This window comes from Sinocyclocheilus grahami, unplaced genomic scaffold (assembly GCF_001515645.1).
Source record: "Sinocyclocheilus grahami isolate Dianchi unplaced genomic scaffold, SAMN03320097.WGS_v1.1 scaffold296.1, whole genome shotgun sequence".
Taxonomy (NCBI): Eukaryota; Metazoa; Chordata; class Actinopteri; order Cypriniformes; family Cyprinidae; genus Sinocyclocheilus; species Sinocyclocheilus grahami.
Window position 1 is genome coordinate 679,493 of NW_015505475.1, and position 20,070 is coordinate 699,562.

At 38.0% G+C, this 20,070-nt stretch overlaps 2 protein-coding genes across 8 annotated transcripts in view; both read right to left on the reverse strand.

Moving 5' to 3' along the window:
- Positions 1-15,256, reverse strand: part of LOC107601007 (protein phosphatase 1H-like) — a 78,628-nt gene extending 63,372 nt beyond the window's left edge. For 3 of the 5 annotated variants that reach the window (XM_016293023.1, XM_016293022.1, XM_016293021.1), the window contains exons 1-3: positions 14,860-15,256; positions 3,072-3,237; positions 2,810-2,878 (exon numbers count right to left, since the gene is read on the reverse strand). In XM_016293023.1, coding sequence (XP_016148509.1) covers positions 2,810-2,878; positions 3,072-3,237; positions 14,860-15,098 — 474 coding nt within the window. In that variant the 5' untranslated portion in view covers positions 15,099-15,256. Of the gene's footprint in view, positions 1-2,809; positions 2,879-3,071; positions 3,238-4,023; positions 4,225-14,859 lie in introns of all 5 variants that reach the window. The other 2 variants (XM_016293025.1, XM_016293024.1) reach the window with 2 other exon arrangements.
- A 3,484-nt stretch (positions 15,257-18,740) lies between these two features.
- creld2 (cysteine-rich with EGF-like domains 2) overlaps positions 18,741-20,070 on the reverse strand; it is a 15,177-nt gene continuing 13,847 nt past the window's right edge. For all 3 annotated transcript variants that reach the window (XM_016293032.1, XM_016293031.1, XM_016293030.1), the window contains exon 9: positions 18,741-19,077. In XM_016293032.1, coding sequence (XP_016148518.1) covers positions 18,998-19,077 — 80 coding nt within the window. In that variant the 3' untranslated portion in view covers positions 18,741-18,997. The remainder of the gene's footprint in view (positions 19,078-20,070) is intronic.

The following is a 20,070-nucleotide window of genomic DNA, read 5'->3' on the forward strand; positions in this document are numbered from 1 at the left end:
GAGGACGGCTAACAGAGTCCAGGGAGGTGACGATGGAGGCAGGAGCCAGGGAGACGACAGGAGGGAACCAGAGCAGGAGGAGGAGCCAGGTGGGACCCTAGCGGCCCACGGTGGAGCCGAAGGAGGGAGGAGCCATGGAGGAGGAATATCCCCAGTCCAGCCCAGGAAGAGCTCCTGATGTTTCGTTTAGCCCAGAAAGGGCGGCGGAGCAGGTGGAGGAGGAGCCCGAGGCGGAGACGGAGAGCCAACGAGCCAGGGGGATGCCGAGGATCCGGGGGGCCAGGGTGGAGCCGAGGGCTCTGGCGACCAAGGCGGAGGTCCAGAGATCCGCAGCGGAGCCGGAGCGACTGAGGACCAAGGTGGAGCTGACGGGAGGAAGGAGCCCAACGGAGCCAGTAGGACAGAGCGACGAGGCGCAGCCAGAGGAGAGGAGTCCAGAGGCGATGCCCGACCAAAGCGGAGCCGGAGGGATGAGGGAGCACGGTGGAGCTGGGTCTACGGACTGAGGCAGAGTCCGGGCCTCGGAGGCGGAGGGAGACACCGACCATGGTGACGCTGGAGGAGGCCGGAGCGGGTGGGAGGGCGTGCATTTGAGGAGCGGGCACTGGAGAGAGCTCTCCGCGCTCACACCATCCACGGCTTGCTCCCTCGTGGTGGGCACTGTCACCGGCTCTCGCACCTGGTCGGACGGGTTGGGTTCCATATCCGAGGCGATCCTCTTCTTAGCCGTGTGGCTTTGCTCTGGCTTGTGGATCGCGGCGGGAAATGGCTCTCCGTCATCGGTGGGCTCAGGTTTATGCTCCGTGCCGTGGGGAGATGGTGGGCTGGGCTCAGAGTCCTGAGTGGGGCTGGGGTTGTTGTCCGCGATGTCCACGGTCAGCTGGGACTTGCAGGACACCAGCACCCACTCGATGAAGGCGGCGAGGCTCTCTCGAGGACCATCCCCAGACAACTGTGCTCGTGGCGTGGCGTTTAGTCCGACTTGATAGAAGCCACAGAGGCAGTTGTCCGGGTAGTGCGTGAGGTGGGCCAGGGACAGAAAGTCGTTGGTGTGGTCCTCAAGAGAGCGTTCCTCCTGCTCCAGCTGGAGGATTTGGAATGCGGGGGAATCCATAGAAAAACTAAATAAAAACTGACAAAAATTGGAAAAAACAAACGAGGGGAAAGACGCTGCTATACTTTACTTTTGGGTCGGTTATTCTGTCACGGTCACGGTGTGTGGAGGCAGGCAGGATGACGAGGACAACAAGGATACAAAATAAGGATCTTTAAATGTAGCGACAACAAGGCAGAGACAGACACACATTCACAATAACCGACAAACTAGAACACAAGAGACAGGAACAGATATAGGGCAGTTAACGAGAGACAGACAGGTGAGCACAATGAGATGATTAACTAATAATTAGACGGGCTAAACCAACACAAGGGGAAGAAACCACAACAAACAGTCCACAGGGTTGTTACAGGTTCCTAAGAAACTTTTCTTTTGGAATCTTCATTTTATAGGCCTTGAATAGTTCAGTCCCAGAGATATTGGGATCTCAATGTGACTCCATGTCTAAATGGTTGAGTCCTACCCATTTTCAATGATTGAAAAACAAATGTGAATTTGTGTTTATCTAGTAATAACTGTTCACACTGCAAATATGCAAATAATAACAGTGATATGTACTGTGACACATCAGATTATGAATAACCAGGATTAATTGTTAACTCCAATTAAAGTAAGAGTTGTATGAAATATTTGTTTCTCACACTTGAAATAATGAATACTGGGTAATTCTAAACTTTGAGTAAATGGGATCCTTGATCATTTCAGTGCATTTTTAGCACCCAGACATGTATGTTCTGTTTTGATAGAGGTAAACAAGCTACAAATTTAGTTTGATTATTATTTATTCTTCAGATATTCCTCATTAAATACAATAAGTATCAGCTGTATACAAAGTTGCCAACATTTGTTTTTTGACCACTGAAAATAGGTAATATTCAACATCTGGACATGGAGCCAGATACCATATCTCTGGGATGAACCACATAGTGCCTTGAAAATGAAAAATCCAAAGAAATGTTTATTAAGAACCAGAATCTAAAATAATATTGAGATATCTCTAATATTTCTTGAGTTATAAGTATTCAAACTTTGAAAAAAAAAAAGATTGCACTTGGACAGGTATATTCTATGAAATTGTACTGATCGAGGGAAACAAGAAACATTTCTAGTACATTTCTAAAAGAAAAAAGTATCATATGTATGCAAAGTGACCCACATTTGTTTTTTTGGCCACTAAAAATGTGTGCAACTGAACAACTCCTTACTCCTGGAGCCATACTAAGATCCCAATATCGCTGAAATGGAACCATATAGGACCTTAAAAATTAAGATGCTATAAGGAATGTTTGTTAAGACCCAAAATCTAAAATGGCATTTAAGATTTATCTCATCTTTAATACTTCTTGAGTTACAAGCATGAAAACTTCGGAGAGAAAAAAAACCTTGAAAAGTGCTTTTTCCCAGTTTTGAATGGTCACCATTGGCATATAATGCAACAGATTTTACTCATAGACCTACCAATCTCTGTGTAAAAATAACTGCCATATTTCTAAAGTCATTTTTACCCTCATGTAATTTGGCTCTGAATCTCAGGTGAAAATTGTCTACAAAATAGTGGATAGTAAATGTACATCCATGACATTTAATATTTTGGCTATCATCGCTATACATGTTTATCTTTCTTCAGAAAAAATACTGACAAAATCAAAAGTTTGAGCTGGGGAACTTTGGAATGTTTATGGAATGACCCACCTTTTTTTCTGAGAGTGTACCATCCTTGGTCAGCTGCTCTCTCTTGCTTTGTGTAGATGGTGAGATGTACTAAGATAGTGTGATCAAATACTGTAATGCTAACCAAGATCAGCCAATAAAAAAACATTAGCATAGCTACTTTAAGAATTGAAAAAATTGGACACTGTATTAATGTGTCTATTATTTTTAAAAACAGCAAATATTAATCACAGATATTAAGATGCTATTTTTTTCAACCCTGGTACTGTGAACAAGCACTTACATTATTTTCCAACATGCCCATGCCATCGCTATTGGGAAGAGATGACCTCCTTCTACTTGTAGGCAGCTTTCTGGGTGTCAAGGATCCTATAGGTTTCTTCTTAACCAGTACAACCTCACAGCATGCCTGGTCCTCATTCAGAGCACTCTTACCTGCATTTATCACCCTGAAACACAAGTACCAAAACAGACAGCTTGACACTAAAGCATTTTTCTTTTAATGTTTTAAGGGTAATAAAAAAATTACAATAAAATTACAAAACAGCAATAAATGTAAAACAAACTAATACATTACTTTGTACAAGTTAACAAGCAATATTTTGCAATGGTCATATGGTCATTTTAAAACTGTAAACAGGAAGTATCTGTTAAAGTTAAAAATGTGGTGTAATGAAATGTGTTTATGCATTTTAAGGTTAAAAAAACACTAATTTCCACATACATGTTATTTTCCATACACATGTTAACATTGTGAAAGGAATAAAAATAGAAAAAAAAACTTTTATGTGATGGACATTGGTTATAATTATTTTGTATCTACTCTTACATCTAACTGTATGTACTGTATCTACTTTGAAGGCATCTTGAGTAAAGGAGCTTCATATTTAACAAAGCATATAATAAACGGTTGAACCGAAAGTGCTGAGACCTGTTTAACAGAATGCGGAAATCTGCTGTGCATAACCCCTATTCCATTAGGTACTAGCAGCACTTATTCATTAGATACCAGTTCTTGTTTATTAGATACTAATACTCTTTCAGTAGTGACTAGTAACAGCTAAGGGTAAGTGTCGAAGCCTATGTTTTTTATATTTGTTGAATGTACAAATCCCTTAAAATGCCTCCTCCATGTTAAGGTGGTGATCCAAGGAAGGGGTAACTCACTCTGAGACATGTACAATATGAAAATGTATCTAAACGCCTGCCTACACACTAGTGCCTCCAAAACTCACATTGTTTTTTTTTGTCATTCCACCAGAAGACCGTATGAAAACATAGAGCACCCCTTCCAAGGATGTCGTCCTGATGACCTCACCAGGCTGTAACTTACAGCACTTATTGGGTCAGTCTGTAAGTGAGCATGAAGCCGTGGGGATGAAGGTCAACTCCTCCATATCAGAAGTCATGGTTTCATGGTTCTCTCCGGGCATGTCCTATTGGGAAGAGAACCCGAACAGATCTAGGATGTACTGGATGGATTATGTCTCCCAGCTGGCCTGGAAGCTGATGGTAGTTGCTAGTTAAAAGGATGTCTGGGCAGCTCTATTTATGTTAACTTTCCTAGAAAAAATAAAAAAAAAATTAGATTAACGTGAAAATATTTTGTTTTTTGTAACTTATTTCAAAAAGTGAAACTTTCATATATTCTAGATTCATTACATGTAAAGTGAAACATTTCAAAATATTTTTTTTTGTTTTAATTTTGATGATTTTGTCCATGAAAGTCAATAACCCAGTATCTCAAAATATTAGAATATTTACATTTGAGTTTCATTAAATGACCATCCCTACAGTATAAATTCCGGGTATCTCTTGTCCTTTGAAACCACAATAATGGGAAAACTGCTGACTTGGCAATGGTCCAGAAGATGATCATTGACACCCTCCACAAAGAGGGTAAGTCACAGCAGGTCATTACTGAAAGGGGTGGCTGTTCACAGAGTGCTGTATTAAAGCATATTAAATGCAAAGTTGACTGGAAGGAAGAAAATGGGTAGGAAAAGGTGCACAAACCACAGGGATGACCGCAAGCTTGAGAATACTGTCAAGCAAAGCCAATTCAAACACTTGGGATAGCTTCACAAGGAGTGGACTGAAGCTGGAGTCAGTGCATCAAGAGTCACCACATTCAAACGTCTTCAGGAAAAGGGCTACCAAGCCACTTCTGAAACAGAAACAACGTCAAAAGCATCTTACCTGGGCTAAGGAGAAAAAGAACTGGACTGTTGCTCAGTGGTCCAAAGTCCTCTTTTCAGATAAAAGTACATTTTGCATTTCATTTGGAAATCAAGGTCTGGAGTCTGGAGGAAGTCTGGAGAGGCACAGAATCCAAGCTGCTTGAAGTCCAGTGTGAAGTTTCCGAAATCAGTGATGATTTGGGGTGCTGTGACGTCTGTTGGTGTTGGTCCATTGTGTTTTACCAAGTCCAAAGTCAATGCAGCCGTCTAGCAGGAAGTTTTGGAGCACTTTATGCTTCCATCTGCTGACGAGCTTTATGGAGATGCTGATTTCCTTTTCCAGCAGGACTTTAGCACCTGCCCTCTGTGCCAAAACCATTTCCAAGTGGTTTGCTGACCATGATATTACTGTGCTTGATTGAACCCCATATGGAATCTATGGGATATTTTCTAGAGAAAGATGAGAAGCACTCGATCCAACAACACAGACAAGCTGAAGGCCACTATTAAAGAAACCTGGACTTCAATAGTGCCTCAGCAGTGCCACAGGCTGATCGCTTCCATGCCACACCTCACTGATGCTGTAATTTGTGCTTAAGGAGCTCAGACCAAGTATTGAGTGCATAAATGAACAAATTATAAAGAACTTGAACTTTTCTGTTTTGCAAATACTTTTTTTTTTATTGATCTTAGGATATACTCTAATATTTTGAGATACTGGATTTTTGACTTTCATGAGCTGTAAGCTCTAATCATCAAAATTAAAACAATACAACTTTTGAAATGTTTTACTTTACATGTAATGAATCTAGAATATATGAAAGTTTCACTTTTTGAAATAAGTTACAAAACAAAACGAACTTTTTCACGTTGTTCAAATTTTTTTGAGATGGCACCTGTATTAACAGAATACCTGTGGGTTCCCTTCAAATTCACAAATGTGCAAAGTAACCACTATCATTTGAAAACTTCAAATTGTTTTTTTTTCTTCAATTTAAACTATATATATTTGGTATTTAACTTAAAACCTAACAAAATTATTAAAATTAAACCTTAACCAAATACATTGTGGGCCCACTTAAATCAAAAGAATTTTGTATGATCCATGAATCATGAAATGTGTTGATTATAACATTTTACTTAAAGGGGACCTATTATGTAAAAAACCCTTTTATAAGGTGTTTGAACACATTTGTGTGGCTGCAGCTTGTGAAAACAACCAGCCTATAATGGTAAAAATCTGCCCACTTTTTTATAATCCCAATAAATCATAAACAGTCTCTCAGAACAAGCGATTCCAGATTCTCCCTATGTACATGTCATTGTAGGGAAAAAGTACCGCCCATTAGTGACGCTCTCTGCCCTATTAGCATGAACACAGCCCTGAGTGAGAAGCAGCAGGCCGACATTACTGTTTTCTTGCTGTAGCTGCTTGTCAGTGCCAAAGAGGCATTATCAGTGTTGTGTTTGAGGATGCACAAATAAACATAGGAGTCTCCATAGACTCCCTCCATCTGAGATACTGAGGACACTGTGGTAAAGTTTAATTTTATAAGGAAATGTCCTGGAAAAATTGGTAAAGTCCTATATGATTTTACCAATCATTTCACGCGGACTGCCTCACAAAGGAGGGTCATTTCAATGCTGGATTTTAGAAAAGTTGATTCTGAAAAAGGGATCAATACCAATGCTTCGTTTGTGAATGTCAGCTCCAGACAAAGGAGTCTGTAAGGCTAATGTTGCTAAAGCTAATAATTGTCTAATAATTGCCTGTTTTCACTGATGCTACCAGAATGATTGTAAATAGGAATGTGGTAGTTAAAAATTGTGTGGAGGGGGCTATGTAGCAACCCTCTTAACTAAAGTGTTCTAAGAACAGCAAGGAATGGTTCAGTTATGTTTCCACTTGAGCTCGGTTCAGCACAGCACAATTAATTTCAATTAATTTGAGTATATTTAGGTTTATAACAGGTCTGGTTCTCACATTATTGATGAACTGTAATTGTAGTTTGCGATGTGAGTGCAGGACAGCAGAGGAGTGTGGGGGAGGGGGGTTCAATTGCGCTCGAGCTTGGTACAAGGCAACCGTGCCAAGTGTGAGTATGCACATTAAGCCTCTTTTTCACCAATGGGCCAAACCATCGTCGTGGTTTCATTTTCCACTGTGGGGATGATTTCAAAACATTTCAAATTCATCAATCAGTAAATTGTCCACATTTTCAGTGGTCACAAACTACAAAGTGGGTCACTAACATACAGCTGATTTTTTTTAAAGAGGAATGTGTGAAGAACAAATGTTGAAACTAGAAATGCATCTTGTTTCCCTCTATCAAAACAGTGGGAGGAAAAAAAAATGTGTCCGATTTTTTGCATTCTCTTGCAAAACTTTTGCATTCCCTCAAGAAACTTTGCGTTCCCTCGCAAAACGTTTGCGTTCTCTCGCAAATATATTTGCGTTCCCTCGCAAAACTTTTGCGTTCTCTCGCAAAACCAGTTGAGTTCGGACAAACACTTCCTGTTTACTTTACAGATTGTAGTGGTTCATACAGCTCCATATGTTCACAGTTCATAGAGATTTGTTTTGAACTTGGACGAAATAGTCAGTGCATGCTTATCAAGGCACGGTTTTGGGACATTCTAAAATGCTTAACATAAACCACTGGATGACTAAATTCAGTACATACCTTATTAATAAAGCATACAGACAAGCAGAATAGCCCAGAATATGAATGTAACCCGGTAAATTGAATTGCACTTTAAGAGTATTCCTCATAGAAAGAAAATGCTTAATTAATGGACTAAGATAGTGGTATAAAAAGGCCAAATACGGTATACAGTTTATTAATAAATTCTACATGAAAGCAGGTAAGAACAGAAGCGTTTTCCTCCCATAAAGAAAATGCGGCTTAATGAAGACGGTGATAAAAAAAAGACCAAATATGCTATAGAACTTATTAAAAATATATTCTGTGTACATGCAAGCATGGCCGGAACAGGACGAGCAGAGAGTTCATTGACGGCCTCCATGGCCGGAACAGGATGAGCAGAGAGTTCATAGACGGCCTCCTTGGCCGGAACAGGACGAGCAGAGAGTTTATAGATGGCCTCCTTGGCCGGAACAGAACAGACAGAGAGTTCATCGGCGGGCCTCCTTGGCCGGAACAGAACAGGCAGAGAATTCATTGATGGCCTCCTTGGCCGGAACAGGATGAGCAGAGATTTCATAGACGGCCTCCTTGGCCGGAACAGAACAGACAGAGAGTTCATCGACGGCCTCCTTGGCCGGAACAGGAAGAGCTGAGAGTTCACAGGTGGGTACTACTGACACCTCTGGAGGTTCTGCAGCGGATGCCGCCACCTCTGGAGGTTCTACAGTAGTGCCCTCAGGATAAAGGGAGAGTTCGGCAAAGGTTTCTTCAACCCTGACATGACTGATCGAATGTGCGTTTCTAGGCGCCACCACCACGCAAGGAGCTGAAGCGAGCACTGCCGCTTCGGAAGGTTCTGCAGCATGCACCGCCACCTCTGGAGAAACTGCAGCGGGCACCATCGCTTCGGGAAACACAGCAGCGAGCACCACCACCTCAGGGGATACTGTAGCTTCAGCCGCCGACTCTGCAGACCTGATAGTGGGTGCTGCCGCCTCTGGGAGTTCTGTGGAGGTGTATGCCGCCCAAACAGTGCAAATCGTGCAAAGAATGATGGGATATGTAGTCCAGGGTGCTATGCAACAGTTTGTGTTGTGCGAGAGTCAATGTAATGGAAAGGGTGACCTCTGGTGGTGAATTAACGGAAGTCTATGGACCGAATTCGTGACAGTACCCCCTAGGGCATTTAGCCTAACATTCTTCTGAGTACCCCCACTTAGACCGCAGTCAAGTCCATTAAGGGACAATATTTGCCCTCTTAAATTGATTTACACGTGCATTTTTACTGTTATAGAGGCAAAGTTTTTCTAGCCTTATTAATTGTATGTCATGTTTTATGTCATATTCTTCACATTTCATTAAGTGTATTATTAATATAATAAATAAAGCAATAAATTATGGCAAAACGAAGTTATACTTGTAGATTCAAAACTAAAATCGCCAGTAGGTGGCGGCAAGTCACTGTCTAATGAGCAAGGCGAAGCATTCATTCATTCAGTAAGGAAGCAAATGGTTGTAGTTATGAAAGGGTTATTAATCAGTTCCGATTATCAGTATTCTCCAAATCATTCAAAGCTGCAGATTCATTCACTAATAATAAAATAATAGTAATAAAACAATGCTGTTGCTTGGAGACGCACACCAGTTCTGTTGCGGATTTCGTTGGAACTATTATTTCCTTGTAAAATATAACAAACACGATTGACAATATTGTGTTTAAAATGTAGGCTACATTTAAAATGTAAAATGTACACTTAATATTGCCTTTTTTGTTGAACTGTTATATAAAATCAATGTCACATTTGCAGTCTTTTGGATATTAAGGGAAAATTGCATTCTTGTAGGTTTCAGAGCGAAATAAGAACGTAACAGTGCTCGCTTTATAAAATTTCTAATAATCTTTTATATGATTGAATCTTCAAACTGCGAGCACTTTGCAGTTTCGAATTATGCCCTACTGTAAGTGACAGAGTATTTTATGTTTCAGCGATTTGAACGCGCCGGCGCCTCATGCGCACATATTCATTACAAACGGCCTGTTCATTATTAAAATAAAACATAGAATCACCAATACAGATAAAGTTACACAGGCAATTTAAATAATCCGTATTATAGTCTGTGCCGTACAGCGTGAGTCCCGGTCCACTCCAGTGCGGCACATTTTTGTTCATTATGATTTTTTCCCCTTCGATATTGGAACGTACAAAGCCCAGTTAATTTAATTTAATAAATAATGGTTTAGCTTAAAATACATTGCGAATATGGAAACATTTGGATTTGTGCTGAATGAGAGCGGTATGTGAGCCAATACTTTCAGTTTAGCTTTAAATTAGGTTTTGGCTTCTTTATAGCTATTCTGGGCTTGTCTGCTTTCCTGTGCATAATATGCTATATTTTATTAATAAACTGTGTACCATATTTTGGTTTTAGCCTATACCGTCTTTGTCCATTAGCCTCCCTTAAGTGTTTTCTATAACCTGACGGTTTTAAATGGGGGAGAAACATTGCATTATGGCTATCTGCTTTACTGATAGTAATGCTATTAATGAGATCATTAATATTACAATTGTTATTAGTATTAATAATATTTATTAGGCCTAATACCGAATTGGGCCTCCAGTGTCACTGTTATAGTAGCCTACATTAAGCCACATTAAGTGTTTTAGAATGTCCCAAAACCGTGCCTTAAACTATAAGCAAAGCTGACTGTATTTGAACTTGAGTCCAAGTTTAAAATAAAACTCTATGAACCGCTCCATTATGAACGTACGAGCTGGATGAACCACTAAGTTACAGCTGTAAAGTAAACAGGAAGTGTTTGTCCGAAAACTGGTTTTGCAAGAGAATGCAAAAGTTTTGCGAGGGAACGCAAAATATCTTTGCGAGAGAACGCAAAAGTTTTGCGAGGGAACGCAAATGTCTTTGCGAGAGAACGCAAAAGTTTTGTGAGATAACGCAAAAAAAAAGTCCTCCCACCCCAAATGTTTTTCCCACCACCATGTCCGTAGTTTGATGCTTTACACAACAATGACTTTAAATTATCTATTGGGAGTAATTTCTCAGCCAAATTTGATGTGTGATTAATTTGCGATTAATTAGATAAATTCATCGCCACATCATGTAATTAATTAGATTCAAAATTGTAATCGCTTACCAGCCCTAATATACTGTATATACAATATACTGTATATACATCCCCCCCCCCCTCCAGCCGGTCTGTGAGAATATTTTCAAAACGTAACCAGTCTATGCTGTAAAAAATGTTGAAGACCCCTGGCATAGCTCATACCTGTCTCATGCCATATATATTATTTTTCCAAAGTTTGCATGCCTGTAACTGAAGAAATATTAAAGATGCCTCAATATGATTTTACATTCTGGTTCTTAATAAACTTGAATTTTTTAACAAAATCTTATCATTATTAAAATAAAACATAGAATCACCAATACAGATAAAGTTACACAAAATAATCCAATAATCCGTATTATAGTCTGTGCCGTACAGCGTGAGTCCCGGTCCACTCCAGTGCGGCACATTTTTGTTTTTTTTCCCCTTTTCCCCTTCGATATTGGAACGTACAAAGCCCAGTTAATTTAATTTAATAAATAATGGTTTAGCTTAAAATACATTGCGAATATGGAAACATTTGGATTTGTGCTGAATGAGAGCGGTATGTGAGCCAATACTTTCAGTTTAGCTTTAAATTAGGTTTTGGCTTCTTTATAGCTATTCTGGGCTTGTCTGCTTTCCTGTGCATAATATGCTATATTTTATTAATAAACTGTGTACCATATTTTGGTTTTAGCCTATACCGTCTTTGTCCATTAGCCTCCCTTAAGTGTTTTCTATAACCTGACGGTTTTAAATGGGGGAGAAACATTGCATTATGGCTATCTGCTTTACTGATAGTAATGCTATTAATGAGATCATTAATATTACAATTGTTATTAGTATTAATAATATTTATTAGGCCTAATACCGAATTGGGCCTCCAGTGTCACTGTTATAGTAGCCTACATTAAGCCACATTAAGTGTTTTAGAATGTCCCAAAACCGTGCCTTAAACTATAAGCAAAGCTGACTATATTTGAACTTGAGTCCAAGTTTAAAATAAAACTCTATGAACCGCTCCATTATGAACGTACGAGCTGGATGAACCACTAAGTTACAGCTGTAAAGTAAACAGGAAGTGTTTGTCCGAAAACTGGTTTTGCAAGAGAATGCAAAAGTTTTGCGAGGGAACGCAAAATATCTTTGCGAGAGAACGCAAAAGTTTTGCGAGGGAACGCAAATGTCTTTGCGAGAGAACGCAAAAGTTTTGTGAGATAACGCAAAAAAAAAGTCCTCCCACCCCAAATGTTTTTCCCACCACCATGTCCGTAGTTTGATGCTTTACACAACAATGACTTTAAATTATCTATTGGGAGTAATTTCTCAGCCAAATTTGATGTGTGATTAATTTGCGATTAATTAGATAAATTCATCGCCACATCATGTAATTAATTAGATTCAAAATTGTAATCGCTTACCAGCCCTAATATACTGTATATACAATATACTGTATATACATCCCCACCCCCCTCCAGCCGGTCTGTGAGAATATTTTCAAAACGTAACCAGTCTATGCTGTAAAAAATGTTGAAGACCCCTGGCATAGCTCATACCTGTCTCATGCCATATATATTATTTTTCCAAAGTTTGCATGCCTGTAACTGAAGAAATATTAAAGATGCCTCAATATGATTTTACATTCTGGTTCTTAATAAACTTGAATTTTTTAACAAAATCTTAATTTTCAAGGCCCCATATGGTTCAGTCCCAGAGATATGGGGATCTCAATGCGGCTTCATGTCCAAATGATTGAAAATGTATAATTTTTCAGTGGTCAAAACCCAAATGATGGTCACTTTGTATACAGCTGATACTTTCTGTATTTAAAGAGAAATGCATGAAAAAAATGTTTATATTGAAACTACATTTGTAACTTTTTTCCCTCTTATCAATAGACAATACATTTCAGAGTGCTAAAAATACACTTAAATGGTCAAGTTGAGGCACATTAACATGCTCTACGTAGCCAATTGACAAGATTCTATATTTGAAATCTTATCAGTGTCAGGAATATATACAGTGGGTACGGAAAGTATTCAGACCCCCTTAAATTTTTCACTCTTTGTTATATTGCAGCCATTTGCTAAAATCATTTAAGTAAATTTTTTTTCCTCATTAATGTACACACAGCACCCCATATTGACAGAAAAACACAGAATTGTTGACATTTTTGCAGATTTACTAAAAAAGAAAAACTGAAATATCACATGGTCCTAAGTATTCAGACCCTTTGCTCAGTATTTAGTAGAAGCACCCTTTTGATCTAATATATATATATATATAAAGGATTTTGTTCATTTTAACTGCTCCTGAAGCTAACAAGAGTTCAAACATGCAGTATTTAAACTACATGTTTGAAACAAATACCACGCCTCATAGGGAAGTGTGGTTGCTCTCCTCACACATTATATTAACATCAATGGATTAACCTGGATTAAGTATTAGATTTTCTTTATCTTTTCTTTCTTTCTTTTTTTTTAAATTATTGTTATAACATGTAAAGCATAGTCATAGATCAAGTAGTAACCACTTCTAAGGGGCATATTTGGCAGAATCACTGATATATTCCTAAACCCTGGGTTACTGTTCTTATTTGCATACTTGCAGTGGCAACAGTCATAACTACATAAACACAAATTCACATTGGTTCACATTGAAAATGGGTAGGATTCAACCATTTGGACATGGAGCCTGATATCTTTGAACAATATAGTGCCTTAAAAATTAAGATTTCAAAAGAAAAGTTTATTAAGAACCACAATTTCGTTCGAGGGCCTTCTTCGGACGACGGCACTCTGTACGTGGAGTTTAAAAGGATATAATTTAATACCTCTTGAGTTACAGACGTGCAAACTTCCGAAAAATGACTTTTTGGCACTCCAAGAGACATATTCTATGCAACTGTCTTGATAGAGGGAAACACAATATTTTTTGTTCTTCAGACATGGTTCTATAAGTATCAGCTGTATGCAAAGTGACCACATTTGGTTTTCATCCATTAAAAAGGTAAAATTCAACAAATTAGGACATTGATTTGCATTGGGTCCCCTATATCTCTGGGACTGAACCTTATAGGAAGATTTATTAAGATCCAGAATTTAAAATTATATTGATATATCTTTATTATTTCTTGAGTTACAGGCAAAATTTTTTCCATTCTTTGGAAAAAAAAATATTTATGACATGCAGACAGGTCTGTTCTATGCAATTATTTTGATAGAGAGAAACAAGATACATTTGTAGTTTCAAAATTATTTGTTCTTCAGACATTTCTCTTTAAAAGAAAAAAAAGAGTATCAGCTGCATGCAAAGTGACCCACATTTTGTTTTGGATCACTGAAAATGTGTACAAATTTGATAATTTGAGATTCCAATATTGCTGGAATGTGACCATTAAACCAAAAGAAAAGTTTGTTAAAACCCAAAATCTAAAAGGGCTTTAAGATATCTGTAATATGTTCGAGTTACAGGCCTGCAGATTTTGGAGAAAAAAAATGGAAAGGTTTTTTTGTTGTTGCATTTTTGAACTGTCACTATAGCGTATAATGCAACAAAGATTTCTAAAGTCAACAGATTTTGACCTACCAGTCCTGTGTTAAAATCATATAATGATGCTGCCATCTTTCTAACGTCATTTTGACCCCCTTGTAATTTGGCTCCAAATCTCTATCTATCTTTATAAAATAGTGGATTACTTAGTAAAAATACATCCATGACATTTCATATTTTGGCCTTCACCTTTCAAAAATCCTTACCCTAAAAGTGGCAACTTTAACAAGCTATAAAAATGATCTGTGAGGATGATCTTATATATATATATATATATATACACACACACACACAATCAAAAAATGACATGAAATGCCCCTACAACTAGATGGTCAGTAAATGATGACAGGATTTTCAATTCCGGGTGAAATATCTCTAGTGTACCATAAAAAATGCACAGACGAGCAAACATGAATGAATATGCCTGACGTAGCACGTATTACTTTGATGATGATGATGATTATTATTATTATTTTGCATAAATCATCGCGTGTTAACCATGTCACACTGGTGCATTAGAGTTTTTTCCCCCCTTCTTTTTTAACAGTGTTATTTTGCAAGGCATGAACGAGCTGCTCTTACTCGGCGTATCCCGTCGCCCACGGCAACCTGCGAGTCTCTTTTAGGATCAGGATAGGTCTCGCGATGTGATCCGCCGAGCACTCTATCTCATCTGCCGACAGTCCCAGAAACTTGGGTCTCATGTAGGGGTATTTAAGCGGCAGGTCCGAGCCACCCGAGCGTTCATTATTATTATTAGACGATCCGGCCATGATTCCACCCATGAAGCTGGCCACGGCGGATTTGACGCGAGAGAGCATGTCTGCGGAGCGCCGCGCCACGTCCGTGCGTCTCCTTCTGCCCGATGTACCCCCCAGCTCGATCCACGGCGTTGCGACACGTTAAAAAATTAATCGTACTCGCCTTACAGCTCCTCCATTGAATGTCTGAACCAACGCGGAAATAGTCCAACGATTAAAGCTCATGTGATCTCATGGATCTGTTTTCTGAGCGGCTTATACGATGACAGCTTGCGTGGGTCTTGCGCAGGAATTGATGATGAATACAATGTGTTTTTTCCTCAAAATTAATCTTTTTTTTAATTTAAATTTTACTATAACAGTATGAAAAAACAACAGACACACTGCACTTGTTTTCCCCCCTAATTTAATAAACAATATCCCAGTTTTTCCATCTAGTTGGCATGAAATGAAAATTCACCCTATTTATTTTCTGCATAGAATTATTCTGCATCTTATTAAGAAGAATTAATCTGTACATGTATTTTAATTGATTGATTGACCTCTGTCCTGTACGGTGACTGAGAAGTGCAGAACAAATCACAATTCTGAAAACAAAAGAACAAATTACAAACGCTAGTCTAAAAAACAAAATAACAATTCAGAAAACACAACAACAATTCAGAAAACATTATAACAAGTCAGAAAACACAATGACAAATTCGAAAACAAAATAACAAATCCGAAAACAAATTAACAAGTCGAGACATCTGTCAATCAATGTATACAGGGAAGAACCAGCCGAAGAACAGCAGAGTCGTGGTAGAAAGTTTAGAGATGGTACTAAAATAGCTCAGTTTAAATGTATTGTATGAATTGCCTTATAGATAAGCACTTGCCCTTGGCTTTTTGACGCGATCGACTCGGGTTCGATCCCACCTTTTGCCAAGTTTTTTTCCCCTCCCTTTTCAAATCTCGTATCACATCATAAAGGCATTTATTTTCAATAAAAATTAGGGAAATAATCAAAAAGTTGAAAATAAAGTATGGGGTAGGGTTAGGGTGGGTGTAGGGAGGGCTTTATTGTACCAATAAGGTGGCATCCATTTAATAATTTAAATTTAAATTATAATTTACACTCAATACGTTATTATTGCATACTGTTTTATAATGTACTACAATACTGAAGTGCAGATAATTGCCACTATTTGCAAAAAGTAGTATACTTGATAGTAGAACTCCTGCTATTTTAACATAGTGTAACTAGGTATTTGCACTTAGTGTAAATAGCATATTGCTAAAAATACTGCTATTTTCACTTAGTGTAAATAGAATCCATTGCTAATACGAGATTTGAAAAGGGAGGGGAAAAAAACTCGGCAAAAGGTGGAATCGAACCCAAGTCGAACTCATCACAAAGCCAAGGGCAAGCACTTATCCATCTGCACCACTCAAGCTGATATTTTACAGCCACTTTGAACTAAATCTAAATATACACTCAGTATTTTTTATTCCAGAGTAAAGGCAATTCATACAATACATTTAAACTGAGCTACTTTAGTACCATCTCCGAACTTTCTACCACGACTCTGCTGTTCTTCGGCTGGTTTTTCCTGTATACGTTGATTGACAGATGTCTCGTCCAATCAGCGGTGAGTAATCCCAAACCAATGGCGCTGTCTCAAACTATACCTACCTTTTCCGGTTTGTCTGAATTGTCGTTGTGTTTTCTGACTTGTTAATTTGTTTTCGGATTTGTCGTTGTGTTTTCTGACTTGTTATAATGTTTTCTGAATTGTTGTTGTGTTTTCTGAATTGTTATTTTGTTTTTTAGACTTGCATTTGCGTTTGTAATTTGTTATTTTGTTTTCAGAATTGTGATTTGCTTTGCACTTTACGGCCACCGTAGTCCTGACATTTTATCCTACTACCCGTCAGATTTTCCTACCAGGGTTTACTGCGTATGCGCACATCAATATTGCGTCATTTTTCTCATGCTAAACAATATTTAATGTATCTGCATTACTGTAAGGGTAGGTTTAGGGTTGGGGTAGGTGTAGACGTTAATAAAACACAATCGAATAGGTAGAAAAAAATATTTATTGTTGGTAGCTGTATCCCTTCTATCCACAACTGCGAATATAACACATAATTACTATATTTGCATTACTGTAAGGGTAGGTTTAGGGTAGGTGTTGACATTGATAAACCATAATTTGACAGGCAGCATTTTTCGTTGTCGAACTGTACTACCTACTGTTTTAATGGAAGGTAGCAAAATCTGACAGGATAGCAGAAATCGACAGAACATATGTTCAAACTGGAAACAACAGACTTTGGTGACGTATGCAGGACTTTAAACCTAATTTGCCTCCACTTTCCAGTACAATGCCTACATCTCAAAACCCAATCAACAACTGAAGCGTGGAACCAAGTCCACGTCCTTTTTTTGTTTGTTTGACAATCTATACACTCGAATGTACATCACAATACAAAAGAAAAGATCTGCACTACTTTTGTTTCATTGTGACTTTAAACAATTTTTTGGCAGTTGCTGCTTATCACAATTTAACAGAAGGTACTCCCATAATTTATGCCCTAAAAATTACATGGCGTGTAGGAAAGAGTATAGACCGTGCGTTGGAAAACTTAAGTTGTCAAAGAAACAGCTTTGTTACATATTTGTGGTTTTGCCTATCTCTGTGGTTTTGACTCTCTCTTTTAGCTACTCCCATTAGAGGTCGCTACAGCAGAATTATCCACAGCCATTTGGCACAGGTTTTACAGCAGATGGATGCCCTTCCTGCACTGCACTCCCAGCACTGAGTGCACTAATTTGCTTATTGTATATTAATACAATAAATTAAAGCAATAAGCCACAAGAAGCCATGGTTTACAGTGGAATTTATAACAGCTAAGGGGCGTTGTTAGTCACGACACGAAGCGGAGTACCCTCAGACAACTTTTATGATTAGATAAATGTTACCTGCAGGTGATTGAGTATTTTTCCATAATCCACAAAAGTTTCATTTCCTTGTAACAGCTATGTGAATAATAAGGCTAACACAGTAAATTAATAAAGAAAAATTACCATTTTCACAGAAATTTTAACTTTAAAATAAATCTATAAAATAATTGTATATAAAATATCTAGGTTTACTGGTAACGACCCTGACTCACAATACAGTGGGACACTGTAGGTCGTAGTTTTGGGTAGTGGGCCCAGCATTTATGAATTAAGAATGTCATTTTGTCCTGTGGTACCTTAAGTGGTAACCCACCTTGGAAAACCACAGATCCAGTGGTTGACATGAGCTTAATAATAATAATAATAATAATAATAATAATAAAAAAACAACAACAACAAAGGAATACGAAAGAGGTATGTAGTTGAAGTAGTGATACGTTTTTTTGGGGTACTTGCACATATTGGGGTGTTAGGGAAAGAGGTGGATGATAGCCAAAAATAACTTGATAAATTAGAAGCGGATGTTAATTGCCAATGGGGAAAATGGAAGTAAAAGCTACAATTACAAATGAATTAATGAACGGTCGAAAAGATGGTACAGTGGTGAAACAGGCAGGGTTTATAAAAAGTACTTCCTTATAAAGAATGCTAGATAGATGTGGTGGTAAAACCCAATTAAAACAATTTAACAAAATTTATAATTTTTACAATTTTGATTTTATTTCACTTTCAAGACAAATAAACACAAATTGGGAGGGGGCACATAAGTAAAAAAAAAAAAAAAGCTGTGAATGTATCCCAAGTAAATCTTGCTCACTGAGAAAGTGGTGTTGACTGCGTCTACTGCAAAAACATGTTCCACAAATTAAAACGTGCTGTTTCTTAAATATTTACTGTAAGTGCCTTTCACTCTTGATTATTCCAGAAGAACAAACAGTATTTAGACAATGCAGTGGTCCCTAGGCAAATATTGTGTCCTGGAGGCTGTTTTCTGCATTCAAGCCATATGACTTCAGAGGTCCTCATGTTTTTCGGGTGAGTCACCAGTTTGGGAACCTTCAGAATCAAAGGCAGCCACTTCCTTATTCTCTTCTGATGAAACACACACACACACACAAAGACATAATTGCAAAAGTATGAATTTCTGTGTAAAACAATGGGGAGTTAAGAATTTATTTATAGGGTGGAAATCTGTCCTCTTACTCTAACTTGTATAATTTGTTGATATAACGAGTATAAATGTTGATTGTTCTCTGGAAACCTCAATGGTGGTACAACCCAATCAGGGGCGTAGCCATCATTTCAGAAGTGAGGGGGACAGAAATGTTTGTTTATATATATATATATATATATATATAAATAAACTAACATTACAATATAACATTTCTGTAATCTATATAACCTACCAGTCAACAGTTTTTGAACAGTAAGATTTTTAATGTTTAATAAAGAAGTCTCTTCTGCTCACCAAGCCTGCATTTATTTGATTCAAAGTACAGCAAAGCAGTAATGTTGTGAAATATTTTTTCTATTTAAAATAACTGCTTTCTATTTGAATATATTTTAAAATGATTGCTGTGATCAAAGCTGAATTTCCAGCATCATTACTCCAGTCTTCAGTGTCACATCCTTCAGAAGAGACTTCTTTAAAAAACATTAAAAATTTTACTGTTCAAAAACTTGACTGTTGTATAGGCAACTTTAATTGTTCTCCAATTTCTAGCTTTTAATTGACTTAGAAATCAGATAACTGCTGGACAATAAACAATAATAATGATTTGTTTATATACTACAAACACTATCACAAGGCAGAATAGTTTCTATACTGTAATAAATGTTATGTCAATTAGCACTGCATTGTTCATATACTTTATTTATTACCTGAAGATTACTTGACAAACAAATAAACCATATATTGTCGCAATCGTATGTTTAATGTCTTCATGTTTCCAAACGTTTCTGTTTTCTGTGAAAACAACTGTTTTCATACAGCGATAGCGGGACGCTTTTGTCCATATTAGGGATTTCCTGGTATGACTTTCTGCGCGAGAGCGCCCTCCGGCTTCGAGTATGAATGAAACATAC